Source organism: Andrographis paniculata, unplaced genomic scaffold, assembly GCF_009805555.1.
Source record: "Andrographis paniculata isolate CXL003 unplaced genomic scaffold, ASM980555v1 Contig86END, whole genome shotgun sequence".
In the NCBI taxonomy this organism is placed as follows: Eukaryota; Viridiplantae; Streptophyta; class Magnoliopsida; order Lamiales; family Acanthaceae; genus Andrographis; species Andrographis paniculata.
This window is the reverse complement of record NW_026137624.1, coordinates 5,641,876-5,656,316: the sequence shown is the minus strand read 5'-3', so window position 1 is coordinate 5,656,316 and position 14,441 is coordinate 5,641,876. Positions and strand designations below refer to the sequence as shown.

The 14,441-nt window shown below is 33.3% G+C and overlaps 2 protein-coding genes across 5 annotated transcripts; one reads left to right on the top strand and one right to left on the bottom strand.

The window, feature by feature from the left end:
• Positions 1 to 1,688: 1,688 nt before the first annotated feature.
• On the bottom strand, positions 1,689 to 6,988 carry LOC127242489 (FACT complex subunit SSRP1-like). 3 transcript variants are annotated; one of them, XM_051262051.1, is made up of 16 exons: positions 6,831 to 6,988; positions 6,087 to 6,272; positions 5,759 to 5,864; positions 4,752 to 4,888; positions 4,497 to 4,580; positions 4,317 to 4,411; positions 4,113 to 4,221; positions 3,872 to 3,958; positions 3,578 to 3,670; positions 3,230 to 3,427; positions 2,995 to 3,140; positions 2,766 to 2,901; positions 2,593 to 2,688; positions 2,332 to 2,520; positions 2,152 to 2,230; positions 1,689 to 1,987 (listed from the first exon to the last, which is right to left on the bottom strand). In XM_051262051.1, the coding sequence occupies exons 1-16, from the start codon at positions 6,879 to 6,881 to the stop codon at positions 1,860 to 1,862; spliced, it is 1,920 nt and encodes a 639-aa protein (XP_051118008.1). In that variant the 5' UTR covers positions 6,882 to 6,988; the 3' UTR covers positions 1,689 to 1,859. The 3 variants fall into 3 exon arrangements, with proteins under 3 accessions (XP_051118008.1, XP_051118009.1, XP_051118010.1); XM_051262052.1 differs by having other exon boundaries at positions 1,690 to 1,987; positions 6,087 to 6,537; positions 6,831 to 6,961; XM_051262053.1 differs by having other exon boundaries at positions 1,690 to 1,987; positions 6,087 to 6,534; positions 6,831 to 6,951.
• Positions 6,989 to 7,767: 779 nt separating this feature from the next.
• On the top strand, positions 7,768 to 12,856 carry LOC127242471 (V-type proton ATPase subunit d2-like). 2 transcript variants are annotated; one of them, XM_051262025.1, is made up of 10 exons: positions 7,768 to 8,073; positions 9,701 to 9,821; positions 10,324 to 10,431; positions 10,507 to 10,609; positions 11,041 to 11,121; positions 11,344 to 11,429; positions 11,510 to 11,569; positions 11,660 to 11,708; positions 12,296 to 12,430; positions 12,563 to 12,856. In XM_051262025.1, the coding sequence occupies exons 1-10, from the start codon at positions 7,893 to 7,895 to the stop codon at positions 12,692 to 12,694; spliced, it is 1,056 nt and encodes a 351-aa protein (XP_051117982.1). In that variant the 5' UTR covers positions 7,768 to 7,892; the 3' UTR covers positions 12,695 to 12,856. The 2 variants fall into 2 exon arrangements, with proteins under 2 accessions (XP_051117982.1, XP_051117983.1); XM_051262026.1 differs by having other exon boundaries at positions 7,771 to 8,073; positions 10,359 to 10,431.
• Positions 12,857 to 14,441: the final 1,585 nt, after the last annotated feature.

The window sequence follows — 14,441 nt, the reverse complement described above, 5'->3', positions numbered from 1 at the left end:
GTACGTAAACAATACAATTGCTAAAAATAAAAATGATAATTTGTTATGAAACATATCGAAATTAAAAAATTGATAGATTGTCAAGGAATGGACGGAGTGAGAATATATTTATAATTTAAAATTTATATTTTTAATTATTAAAATTTATACAAAGTAATCAAATTTTAATATCTAAAAAATTAATTAAAATTAACAATAATAAATAAGAAATTAATATACTACATTTTTAATAATTATTATTATATATATTTCAAAATTTATAGTAAAAATTTTAAAATAAAATTAATTTGTAATTTTAATAATAAAAACAAAAAATAATTATAACTTATAATAATTCATAACTTATAATTTAAAATATAAAAATAAAGAGTATAATATTTTAATTTAAAAATTGTAAAACAACATCAATAATTCGGCAGTTATCCTGCCGACGCGGAAATACGTGAGCAAAGTGTTGATTTATTGTGCATCATCCAATCGTGGTCCAGTTAGATTGTAAAATTATTTCAATAAATTCGTATTTTCTAATTTATTCTATTGCGAACTAACATTTTTTTTTCTTCTTATTTTAGTAGTTGTATGGTAGTGTTTAAGTAATATTTTGTTAATTTTATATATTACGAGGATTTGCTAAATAGTTTAGTAGATTCTTCTTTTTTTCTCTCTTTTTTTGTTTTATTTAGTAGATATTGTTTATCTATTTGTCTAGTTTCTAATTTTATCTTTTTAGAAACTTAAATAATCACCAAAGTTAATGTATTTTTAACACTCTTTATTTTCTTTGTCAATATATTAATTACTCCACGTAGACAGGGAATTTAGGTAAAGTATAATATAAAGTAATTAAGAAGTGTATTAGTAAAAATAATTATTAAATTATAGATTAAAATTAAGATAAGTAAATAGTTTAACTAAAATTAAGAAAATTATAAAATTTAAAATTTAAAATGCAATTAAAGTGCATAATTAGATTTCCAAAAATAAAAAGGAGTGAGACAGACGAAAATAAAAAATAGGGACAAATTATGTGAGACGGAAGGAGTATATAATAATGAATAAATTTTATCGTACAATAAGCACATTACAAAACTACTATATTATTACGTTTAAAATAATATAATAAACTCAATTTACCACACAACAAATACATTGAAAAATTAGCATATTATTGTATTTAAAATAATATATTTATAGTTTAACACATATTTATATTTAAATAGCAAACTTTATATTAATAAAGTTTACCAAAATATAAAAATATGTCAAATAAAATAGAACAAGTTAAAATAAAAAAAAAAAATATATACTCCAATATAATTCATTCCGAGAAGAAGGGAATAAAATATAACCATTTCAATAAAAAAAATTTATTATTCTCAAAACTTAATAAACACAAACAAACAAACTCTTGGTTGTAAATTCTGTGTTGATTTGATAAAGTCAATATATTTCATCAGATCAATATATGTTATACGAATGAATGACCATATTTATACATTATACAACATATATTACGTTATAAAATAACATATATTATGTTATAATATAATATATAATGCCCGTTCCAAATTTTTGTTAAATGATCATCACAGACATAAATTAAAAAAGAAAAAAAAATATAAACAACATACATGTGTATGTTTGGAAGTTTGTTTGAAATCTTCAATAGTAAAATTTTTAAATAATTTATTTATTAGAGATAAATCCTATTAACATATATTTAAATTGATTCGTAGTGTAATATAAATAAATACAAATATCAGTATTTGAAATGATATTTTTTATTTTTTTAAAGAAAAGACGTCAATAGCAAAAATAAAATGAAATCATCCAAACAAACACTGACAGAAGATTCGAAGCTAAGCAGTGGGAGGAACAGAGGCTGAGGCATCTGCATTGTTCTTACTATTATTGTATTCACTTATTTCCTCACTGTAACGTTTCTTGTCCGCCCTTGCTTTTGCTTCATACGGACTTTTCTCTTCCCCTGCCATATTTTGTAAGAAAAAATATATATATTTTTATATTCGACATCGCAAAAAAATCAGAAAAAAAATATATATATATTCTCAAAGAGAACATAGCCTTCGATTTTCAGTAAAAAAGTCTGACAAAAATTTAAAAGAGAACGTAGCCTTCGATTTTCAATACCCGTCATTTTGTTCCATCGCTCGCCGAGAACTTTCCCGAGCTCCGTGAACGAAATTCCCGGGTTGCTCTTCTTCATGTTCTACATCGCAAGCCAAAAAAGGAAAAACATCGATAATCAGCTAAGTATGATGTAAATTTTGAAATGTAGTTAGTTATTCGAAAGCGAAAGATAAAATGTACGTCTCGTTCGGTTTGGGAGAAGAACATGAAGGCGCTCATCGCCCTCTTCGGCGCATTTGGATCCTTTTTCTTCTTCGGTTTCTTCTTCTTTGATCCGTCGTCGTCGCCATCGTTGGCCTTCTTTTTATTCGATGGTGCCGGCGCTTTTGGCGCAGCTGCTTCTTTTTTCGATTTCTTTTTAGCCGGTACCTGAATCGGCATGGTTCGATATGAGGGTAATCGAAAATTAGATAAAAGTCGCAAGTAGAGAATAGTTTTGACCTCTTTTTCGCCTCCACTCTCGCTGGCGTCGGAATCTTCCTCGCCGGAGTCGGACGGGGAGCCTTCGTCATCTTTGTCAGCAATGAAATCCTCGTCCTGGAAAAAGAAAACAGGTACTTTGTGACGAGATTGCTCGTATGTTCAAATTGATATAAATGTCGAAAATTAGTCACCTCTTCGTCGCTGATGGCGTTCTTGATCCGCTCGAGATGTGGGTCAACAGAATCGTCGACATGCTCATTAAGAACAGAAGCAACTCCGACGCCGGCCTTATCGCTTCCCAGGTTCATGATTTTCAGGCCTTTGTGACTGCTCCCGACACGGGTTGGTTCCGACCTCCATTACGACGTATTTCGAAACGAAATAAAAGAAAAACATCGAAGGGTAAGAGATTGGACTCACTTGACGTATTCGAAGAGCTTGTGGTATTCATTCCTCTGAATGTTACGGAAAAGGTGCTCCTGCTCGGTCTTAAGCCTAACAAGAAGATCAAAGTAATGCATGTTCGAACCTCCAGCGCCGTGCCTCTCGAACTCGACAAAGTCTATCTGAATTCGAAACAATCACAATTACGATTCTTAGTTACGTGTACGAGTGTATGTATACAGCACAAATATAGTCGAACGTTGGATTATACCTCCTCGTGGAGAATAAGAGTGGGCGGTTTCGGCAGAAAGAAAAAGCTCTTTTCGAGAGGATAAAGTACTCCATCTTCGGCTTTAAGAGACGACTTCACAGCATAGCCGTCCTGGTCGCTACGGAAGGTTCCGGGTTTAGTGACTTTGGCGCCCGACAAGCCCCGGAGGATTGTAATAAAGACCTCATGTGCCAGTCCCTGTACGAAAAATATAAAACAAAAAAGAACATGTATATAAGAGAATGCAGTTTAGCGCTCCCAAAATGGTACTCTGTCGACCTATATTCAATTCATTGGGAGGTTATTATCGACCTCGAATTCAAACGTTGAGCGTCGTGCTTTAAATACCTTGTGTGTTAGAGGGAGCCTTTCCTTATACTTGAGATTGTAAAGTTCATCACTCATCGACAAGGTGGTATCCTTCACAATATCTGTCTCAAACTACACTCGAAAAACCAAAGAAATATCAACGCAATAATACGAGCATTACTTGCACCCTCAAGTCATATCTTGACAGGGTATTACATACATCTTATATCTAATATCAATCAATGAAAGAAAAATGCATATGAATGTATACATATATATATATGTGTGTGTGCGTGCGATCGTGGATTGCTATATATTATCAAACAAAACTACCTGCATCACGATATGGGGATATAAAGTTTGGCCCTTCCGAATTGGTGGATCAAGTGTAACAACGACGAAGGTATGAGGTTGGTTAGACTGCAGAGGAGAGATGATTAAGCAGGCATTCGCATAGGTCGATTCATTCTTTTTTATTTTCTTGGAACTAAAATGAAAAGGTGAAAAAAAATTTCAAGTCACACCAATATGCATTAATGTTCACTAATTTTAAAGAATGAGCAGAATGAAGAACCTTAGGCAACCAAAAAACTCGGACAACACTGCTGTATTGAATTTTGAAGTCGTTGGCTTGACCTTGGAGACGCAAAAATGACAGATGGAGTTCAATAGTGTATCGTCCCCTACATTTGATTAAAGTTAGGAAAAAATAATACGGTAATATTGAGACGCGACCAGCTTGGAACGACATCATACTATCTAGATTTTAATGACTTACCTAGGAGTGAGAATGGCAATTCCATCAAAGGTAACAACAGCTTCTTCACCTCCCGCTCCAACATCTGCCATTGAAACAATCTTGTCCCGGAAAACCTACACAAAAGTAATTTTACATGACAATACAGTTTTTGTGAGCTGCAACCTAATTGATATGGGTCAAGTTTTTGAAAGGCACTACCTGAGCAGAAGGTCGATTTTCATCCCCAACAAACTGAGTGTTTGAATTGGGGATGTGGAAGCTTATTTCCATTAATGAGTCTTTCTGCCAAACATGCAAAGAGACCATGAATTATCCGTCAAGAAAACCAATAAAGGAAACAACTCGTGGTTAAAGTTCATAATTCCACAAGAAAGGCCTGTGCAAGGATCCAATAATATGCACCATGTCGGATATCTAAAATACTGCTTATGGTATGAAATATATAGTAAGTACCTCATTGGCCCCAGTTGTATCATCTACGTGGAATTCCATCATGACATCATTCTTTCCTTGAAGCTGAGTCTGAGCAATGTCTGCTAGGGATATCTCAAACGCTTGTTTATTACCCACAAGAAATGTAAGCATATTCCCTGAGGGAAGATGAAAAAATAAAAATTTTAGAGATACAATAGTTGATATTAAACTATTTGCACCTAAAAGACTGAACAAGGAAGAACATTTGGTCTAAAATTAAAGCATATGCGACGTGCACTCAGGACAGTTTAGAGAATGTGCCGGAGTATTTTAGATAGAATGTTTCGCAGAGCCATAGCCTACTCAACACTTCAGAAATGTAAAAAGCAAAGCAAGTCATTGAAGTACAGCTTCAATTGAGACTTCAGTGAAGTAGGGCTCAGACATAAAATATAGTTATGATACTAAACTATAAACATACAATGAATCAACTCGAGATAATTAATGCAGTTTACAAATGTGATAGCACAAGTGGAAGTCTATCTTAATCCAGATAACCCAAGTTATATCTGCCACAATGGTAGTCTGCATGTGCAACATAATCTATCCATCCAACCGATAAAACATATCCTCAATCCAAAATTTACACCACTAAACAAGAGCTTACCATACAGGAATTCTCATAATCAACAAAGACAATAAACTAACTCTCTTTCTCTCTAACTCAGACAGAAGAAGTGACTGAAATGAGTTCATCCAGCAGAAAGTCACCGCTCATAGTTATACTCTTGCCCATATTCATACACGCAAATGCCACAAGCTACCTGCGGCATGCTACATTCTATAAATATGCACATGCTTCAGCCACATCGTTGTGTTGTTGTCCTATTTATTTTTGTTTTGCCTACCCCGTTAAGAATGAAATGTATTTTTCATGAATGTACATAGTTAAGAAGACCTATAATTTCCAAAAAGACATACTCCAAAGATAACAAAATAAGCATATAAATTGATGAATAAAGACACAAGGACAAGATTTCGTATACCATTTAAATCAACGTCACCCCAGTTTTTTCCACTAACGGAGAGCTGCTTCTCCTCTGGAGTTTTCCCATAATTGGATTGAAACAATGTATTAAGAGTCGTCACATCCTGATTAAAGACATTTAAGAGGTTGATTAAAATTAATCAAACAAATTATCTGGAACACAAATGAGATCTCAGTCTGTATATATATGTGGGATTTCGCATTTCTGTTCTGAAAACAACATACAAAAATGAGAACGCTACAAGTAAGCTAATTAATCACAGGTAACCATCATTCCTCTAATATGTATGAAGAATAAAAAACAGAGATAGGTGAAGATGAGTTGCCTGATCTCGAAAACCGGTGAACTTATGATAAAGGCCATCTTTAGTTCGAACACCTAGTTGATTTGACCGAGGAACCTTCATCCATGTAAGGCCTAACAAATCAGTTTTATCAATTTCAACTACCTTCCCACCTCCTTGCTTCTTCCACACTATACCTCCTGCAAAAATTTTAATTTGCCCTGGATTCTGCAGTTTGCAACCTAAAATGTATGAGATTATTCTGCAACTGAAAAGGACAGAACAGCTAAGAAATTTTGCAGCTTATCAGTTCTCAGTATCATATCAGTTCAAAAGAAACAGACGACATCGCCATGAAATCCTTATGTTAGTCCTCCATCTCCATTTTCATTTTGATTTCTCAGTTTGGTAAAATCAACATTGTGCAAGCTACTTGAAACATGAAAAATCTCATCAGAAACACCAATCGCTTCAGCATATTGTATTCCATCTGCTGAAATCAACCACGGAACGGTGATTGTGAATAATCAAAAGTAAAATGTCATAATTAACATAAGAATCCAAAACTTCAGCCTTAGTTCACAATAGAAATTTAAAATCCTCGAAAATCATCCGTATAAAGCCCCTGGAATAAGGACGAAAAATAACTCGAAACGGAACTAACATCAAACCAGATTCATCATCATCACATAAACGTCTCCTAGGCGTCATAACATAGAATTCGCAATCAAAATAAACCAGCATAGTGATCAGATAAAGGACACGATCGAAGAATCAGAAACTCACGGTTCCTCCGCGGCCTCCAAGGGAGATGCTATTGAATACATGATCCGTCATTGCCGGAAAAAACGACGCCGGAGAGTGCAGATGATCGCCGTGCACTGTTGTGCGCGAGCAGAAGATCGACTTTGTTCTCGGTCAAATCCGGTACAACAATAACGGGAGAGTTCGCACCATGACCAGGACCACTTCTTTGGAAAGATTTATAGCAGCTCCCAGGAGTTCGGCTCCTGTTAAAATGGGCCGAAGTCTGATTTTATATTTAAACAGATTTGGGCCGCCTTTTCGTCTTTCAATGAATTGTTTAGACGAAATTGCAATTAGACCCCGAAAATTTTGAAAAATTCGATTTTACCCCTCATTGAACCGTTTCTTCTTTGGAACAATTCATAGCAGCTCCCGGGAGTTCGGCTCCTGTTAAATGGGCCGAAAATCTGATTTCATATTCAACCAGATTTGGGCCGCCTTTTCGTCTTACAATGAATTGCTTAGAAGAAATTGCAATTAGACCCCGAAAATTTTGGAAAATTCGATTTTACTCCTCATTGAACCGTTTCTTCTTTGGAGCAATTCATAGCAGCTCCTGGGAGTTCGGATCCTATTAAAATGGGCCAAAAATCTGATTTTATATTCAACCAGATTTGGGCCGCCTTTTCGTCTTACAATGAATTGCTTAGAAGAAATTTTAATTAGACCCCGAAAATTTTTGAAAAATCGATTTTACCCTTCATTGAACCGTTTCTTCTTTGTAACGATTCATATCAGCTCCCGGGAGTTCGGCTCCTGTTAAAATGGGCCGAAAATCTAATTTTATATTCAACCAGATTTGGGCCGCCTTGTCGTCTTTCAATGAATTGCTTAGAAGAAATTGCAATTAGACCCCGAAAATTTTGGAAATTCGATTTTAACCCTCATTGAACCGTTTCTTCGATTTGATTACGTTCGCTGTCAATCGAAACTACTCCTCTCTCTTCTTCCTCTCTTTCTTCCCAACGCCATTCCCTTGGGCCCCTTTCTTCGTCCTAGGGTTCTCGCAATAAGGGCCATCGGGCGTAATTGCGCCACAAAATGTACGGATTCGAAGCGCTGACCTTCAACATCCATGGCGGTTACCTGGAGGCCATCGTACGAGGGTACCGTTCGGGGCTTCTCACCGCTGCCGATTACAACAACCTGTGCCAATGCGAAACGCTGGACGACATCAAAATGCACCTCTCCGCCACCGAGTACGGGCCCTACCTGCAGAACGGTTGGTCTAATTGTTGCCTTAGTTGCCGTGCTTTAAAATTCGTTTCCTTTTTCTGTACTGCGCTGTGTTCGTTGTATTTAATTGATGTTAGTGTGAATGAGAGCGTTCAATTTGGAGTTGTAGAGTTGTTCCGAATTAATTTGTTTGCATACGCTTGCTTAGCTGAAAATATGATCGGAATGCTGAATTCCTTAGTTTAGTATCTTCCACCATTTATTTTTCGTTATTTCTTGCTTATAATTGAGTTGTTTGCTGGATACAATGATGAATTATGCCTAAGTGATGAGAAACTCAAATCACCACTACAATCAAATTAAAACCAAACAAACCATAAGGTTGGAGTAGCAAACTGTAGTTTGGAAGTTGAGTTTATCCTCTAGAATTTTCTTTTATATGCTAATTTATGCAGTGATTATACTATTATAATATTAGTATATTATAGTTACTTCTAGCACCAGAAAGGGAAATAATATGTTGCAATGTAACTAATATACAATCGAAAAAATGAATGAAAATAAAGAAGAAGATGAAGAATATTCATACAAGAGTAGCAGTGAAGATGATGAAAATGAAGGGAAGAAATTATATATTAGATTTTAAAGTTGATTGACTTTGATTATCTATCTATCAAAGTAGTGTGGTTTAATTGATTTTGCTTATATAACTAACTATCTATGAGGTAAACTGTTTTTTTAGTGACCCCTAGTCAGGTAAGTGGAGCCTGTCGCAAACTAGTTTCATAAGTGTTTTTTTAGTCTTCCGGTGCCGGAGATACCCGCGTGGCTCGCCGGAGGTGACGTGTTCGCCAGGTGTCCCGCAAAGTCAGCAACACCTGGCGGATACGTGGATTTATTTATTTCTTTTCATTTTTTTGTCATTTTTTTCATTTTTTTAATTGGACCAAATAAAAAAATAAAAAAATACAAATAAAATTTAAAATAAATTAAAAATAAGTTTTAAAAAAAAATTAAAAAAAATCCATGTGTCCGCCAGGTCAGCGACACCTGGCGGACACGTCACCTCCGGCGAGCCACGCGGGCATCTCCGGCGCCGGAGGACTAATTTACGACAGGCTCCACTTACGGGACTAAAATGATAAGGGGGTCCAGTTACGGGACTAAAAAAACAGTTTACCCGATTATATATCGTTTGCAATTTTATTGGTTTGAATTATAATATAATATTAATCTATAGATTTTTTCTTATGCATTTTTATTGTAAAGTTGTACATATAATTATTTCTATATTTATATTTTTAAATAGCGGTCATCCTAATACTATTCCACTATAGTATTTTAAAAGTTGATTGTTATTTTATGCTATCTGAGATTGACAACTATGATATTAGGTTTCTTCACTGTCATTGGTTCGGATTTTTTTATAGTTCTAGTTGCCAAATTCAAACTCTACCATACATGTGCCATATTCAAACAGCTTGTGAAAATTTAACAGGCTATCTATGGTTAATTAGCCTACGTCGTGGTTATGCCTTAGTATTTTAGACGACCAAACGTTTTAGGCGTTTATTGTGTTTAGTTCTTGCCAGAAGTGTTGTTAGATCTGTTACTTGGCGGAATATTTAGGTGCCAATGTGGTAATCCTTTTTTTTTGTCTTGTCAAATTTCAGAACCCTCTCCATTGCATACAACTACAATTGTGGAGAAATGCACCCTTAAACTTGTTGATGAGTACAAGCACATGTTATCCCAAGCCACGGAGCCTCTGTCGACCTTTCTGGAGTATATCACGTATGTTAATTTCTTTCTCGATTTGTTACACATTTTCACTCTTGTGAAATCTACATACTTGATCACATATCTATTTTATGTATCAATGTTCCTTGTAATGTACTTGAATAGTTCATGGTCAGCATATTGTAGGGGTTTATTTGTTCATATCAAGTAGTTTGAGATCCTTCAATCATCCAACTATGGTTTCTGTTGGAAACTTGAAGTACAATTATTAATATATATATATATATAAGGGATATTTCTTCAATATTTCATCTTCTTTTCCAGGACTCTATTAATTTTTATAAGGAAATTAACCATATAAAACTTCAAATTTTGTTAAAACGAGAAGACTCTAAGCTGGACCTTCAAATTTTGTCATGGTACTTTTCGATATTTGGGGACATGGCATTATTTACACACTTCTTGTTGAGTACTTATTTTCCGTTTTCTCTCTGCATGTTAAACATCTTGTTTCCATTCTGGAATCTTGATTTGAAATTTTCCATTTTGTATATAGATACGGACACATGATTGACAATGTTGTGCTAATAGTTACCGGAACACTGCATGAGAGGGATGTTCAGGAATTGTTGGAGAAATGCCATCCACTTGGGATGTTTGACAGGTATAGTTCCCGTGTAAACCATTTCATCATAATTAGGATTGGTAACATGTATAAATACAATCTTTTATTTCACAGCATCGCTACTCTAGCAGTTGCACAGAATATGAGAGAGCTTTATAGGCTGGTGCTTGTTGACACGCCCTTGGCGCCCTACTTCTCCGAGTGCATCACTTCAGAGGTTATTACTGCTCTTATCATTTAAAAGTAGTAACTGATCCATGTATTTTCTCCAAATGTCGGAGGGAGTGGCTTTATAATACTTTTTTTCTTATCATAGGGTTAAAATTGGAACTTTCATAGGGTTAGTAATGTAATTTTTAGATTAAAGTATGCTGAGCGTAAGAAATATATAGGTCCGTCAATGACAATGGTGTAAATAGATAATAAAATGATAGGTAAAAATTTAAAGAAGGGTTGAACTTTTTTACTAAATATGGCATCAACATACTTTTGGTGGTCAAATTAAAATGATAATAGTCTATTTTTGCGGACAGGGTGAGTACCAAATTTCACAAAGAGTGGAATGGAGTAAAACTGAAGCTACTATTTTTTTCTCTTATTTATATTATTTATTTCATGATGTGGTTTCTCTTGTATGATTTCTTGCAGGATTTGGACGACATGAACATAGAAATTATGAGGAACACTCTCTACAAGGCCTACCTCGAGGATTTCTACAGGTTTTGCAAGGTATGACAGACATTTTTGAATGATCAAAAAGCTTTCGAACTATCTTTGTAGCTCTAGAATGTTTCAGTTTATGCTCCTACCTATTGTCTGGATATACCAAGGAAGATGTATGGTCTAATGACGCTACTATGAAATATTTATTCATGGGTGTATTTTTCAATATTGATATTTGAAAGGCTTATTCTTCAGAAATTTACACTTAACATGTGAATTTACTAGTAGAAGCTTGGAGGTGCCACTGCTGAGATTATGTCTGACCTCCTGGCCTTTGAAGCCGACCGAAGGGCAGTTAATATCACAATAAACAGGTTCAATACTATTCTAAATTCCACTTCTTTATAAATTTTCCGGGGTTCATTTTCTGATTACTTGACATCTCTTTGTCCAGCATTGGCACCGAGCTAACACGAGATGATCGTAGGAACTTGTACTCTAATTTTGGCCTACTGTAAGGACTTTACACTAATTTTTTTTAAATAGGTCTCGTTCTCTTGTTTGAACTCTTGTTCCAATTCACTAATGACAACCTTTTTCACAGATATCCTTACGGTCATGAGGAGCTTGCCTTGTGTGAGGATATAGATCAGGTACTTCTTTTTCTCATTGCTGTGTGTATGATTGAGAAAAGGAAAAAAACGTGCATTATAAACATGGCGCAGGCTTCTCTTTTTTTCTTTTTTCTTTTTTTTTTTTTTTGTTTTCTGTGTATCATATTCGTGAACTCTTGAACCATTGAGGTTGGGGCTGGTCTATATATTCTTGCATATTGACTCTTGTATTCATAATTTAAAGAGTACTCTTTCCCCTTTTCGAAACATTGAATGCTGACCGATTGTGACCCTATCAATTTACTTTAGTTTGTGTTATTATTATTTTTTCTGTCATGCAAATCTATATATATTTTTTTTGTGTGTGGTCAAAAAAAAATATTTTCGTTCTTTTTTAGTAAAAAATTATATATCTTTTCTGAGTATTTTTTCTTACTATAAAAGGCAAAATAATATCAATTATTGCTTATTTTTATTAATACGCTCTGCCCATATGCTTGAGCACAAATTTGGCGGTGGAGGGAGTATTAATTTCTTACCACTTTACTGTGCTTTTAGTTTCTCAATTACCTAAAACAATCTCAAGTGTTATTTGTTGTGGTGCCCATTTACTATAACCTCCTTAGGTTCGTGGCGCCATGGAAAAATATCCTCCTTACCAGTCGATATTCTCTAAGCTATCCTATGGAGAAAGTCAGATGCTGGACAAGGCCTTTTACGAAGAGGAAGTAAAACGACTTTGCTTGGCATTCGAACAGCAGGTTTGCCTTGCTTTGCTCATCATAATCTATCAAAGTGATAATTGGTTTTATTTATAAGTTGTGGCTGAGGCACATAGTGCAGCCTCGATCTTCAATTCCTTGATGAAGTAAAAAAAAAATTCGATTGTGCAGTTCCATTACGGCGTGTTCTTTGCTTATATGAGGTTGAGAGAGCAGGAGATCAGGAACTTGATGTGGATATCAGAATGTGTGGCGCAAAATCAGAAGTCCCGAGTCCACGACAGTGTTGTTTTTATATTTTGAATTGAATTCACAAGGTACTATTGCTGCTGCTAACACTACTCTCTTATTCCATCCCCCTTTGTGTAAAATAATTTTTTGTGTCCCTTTTTTTATCGAATTTGCTTGTTTTGCTTCTTTCACAGTTCAGTTTTCATTAATAAATTTGTATTGATTTGAGGTGTATGTGTCTTCTTTTTTTTTATGTGTATCTATCCTTTCTATCTTTGACACTGACAAATGATTGTGTGCTTGTTTAGCTGGTGATTTTTTATTTTTTATTTTTGAATAATTACTTGGACTTGATATTTTGAGCTACTGACACTCTATTTACATAGAATGAAAATTTTTGTCAAATAAATGCACTCTACAAGTATATATATAAGAGCAAATATAATGTTTCTTCCTTAACATTGCCGACACTTAAAAGTTCTTCGAAATCTACTGTCATATATGATTTGTTTAGTGTGATTCGAAAAATACATCATGTGCTAGGGAAAACCCTTGATTATTCATTTATCTTGTTAAATTTTGTTTTGATTCTTTTTTCATTTTATTTGTCCAAATTCTATTTTTTTTTTTTTTTTTATCCGTTAGAAATTATATATAATGTATAGTTGGTAATGATTCTATAAATAAATAATAACTAACCATTATATTAAGATTTTAATTTAATTAAGAGGTCAAACTAAAATTAACTTAACGACATCCAAATTGTGCAAAGAAGATATTAAAATGATCAAATTAAATAATAAGGATACATAAATTTTTACTTCACCGTTGAATAGTTCTATTTTCTATATTTATGTGAAATAGTGAAAATTGTTATAAGATGTGTGAAAATGTTTGATTTGTTTTTATTAAGATGGATTGATGTTTTTTTATTTTCCTTTTTAATTTCATTATTTTTTATAATATTGTGGTTAGGGATAACTAATTTGACTCGTCCAGATAATGAATATTGGCATATCAAATTAAACACACACAAGTCTCCAATTCAAGGTGAATTCGTAGATGTTGTGCCGCTGGGAAATTAGATTTTAAATACATTATTCATTTTATTTTTTTCCTCTGAAAACATCAAATCAAATACCTATTTTTCATTTTTTATATTATACTAAAAATTAATTTTACATTCAAAACATCACATCAACGCCTATTTATATCACATCATACAACTATTCAAATTCAAAATTTTATTATTCAAATCTTAACTCAAAATCCAAATCCCAAACAAACAAACACATCCTTAGGGGCTTTAATATTTATACCAAACAATACAGTTTTTCAATTCTCAATTCCCAGGTTAAATTGTACGAATTTTTAGTTCTCGGATTAAATTGAACAATTTCCCATGCCTTGATTTATTTTGCAAAATACTTGTAAAATAAATTAATACAAAAATGGAATATGATTGTTTATGACTTTTGTTTTATTTTATATTTTACTGGTTTTAGAATAAAATATTTTAAATATAAACTAAAATTAAATATAGAGTATGATTGTCTTTGTATTTTTAATTTGAGATATATATTTTGTAAGAGTATATATATATATATTGTTTTTTTTTTTTTTTTGTTATAATGCTAAATCCTAAAGATATATCATAAAAAATTTAGTGAAAAACACTCATAATATGTTGAATAATAAAAAATACATAAATACAAATAAAATTAAATATTATATATTGAATATCTTATTGTTTATAATTCTACTAGTATTTAATTTACAATATATAATAAACAGTTTTAAAATGATAATAAAAACTATG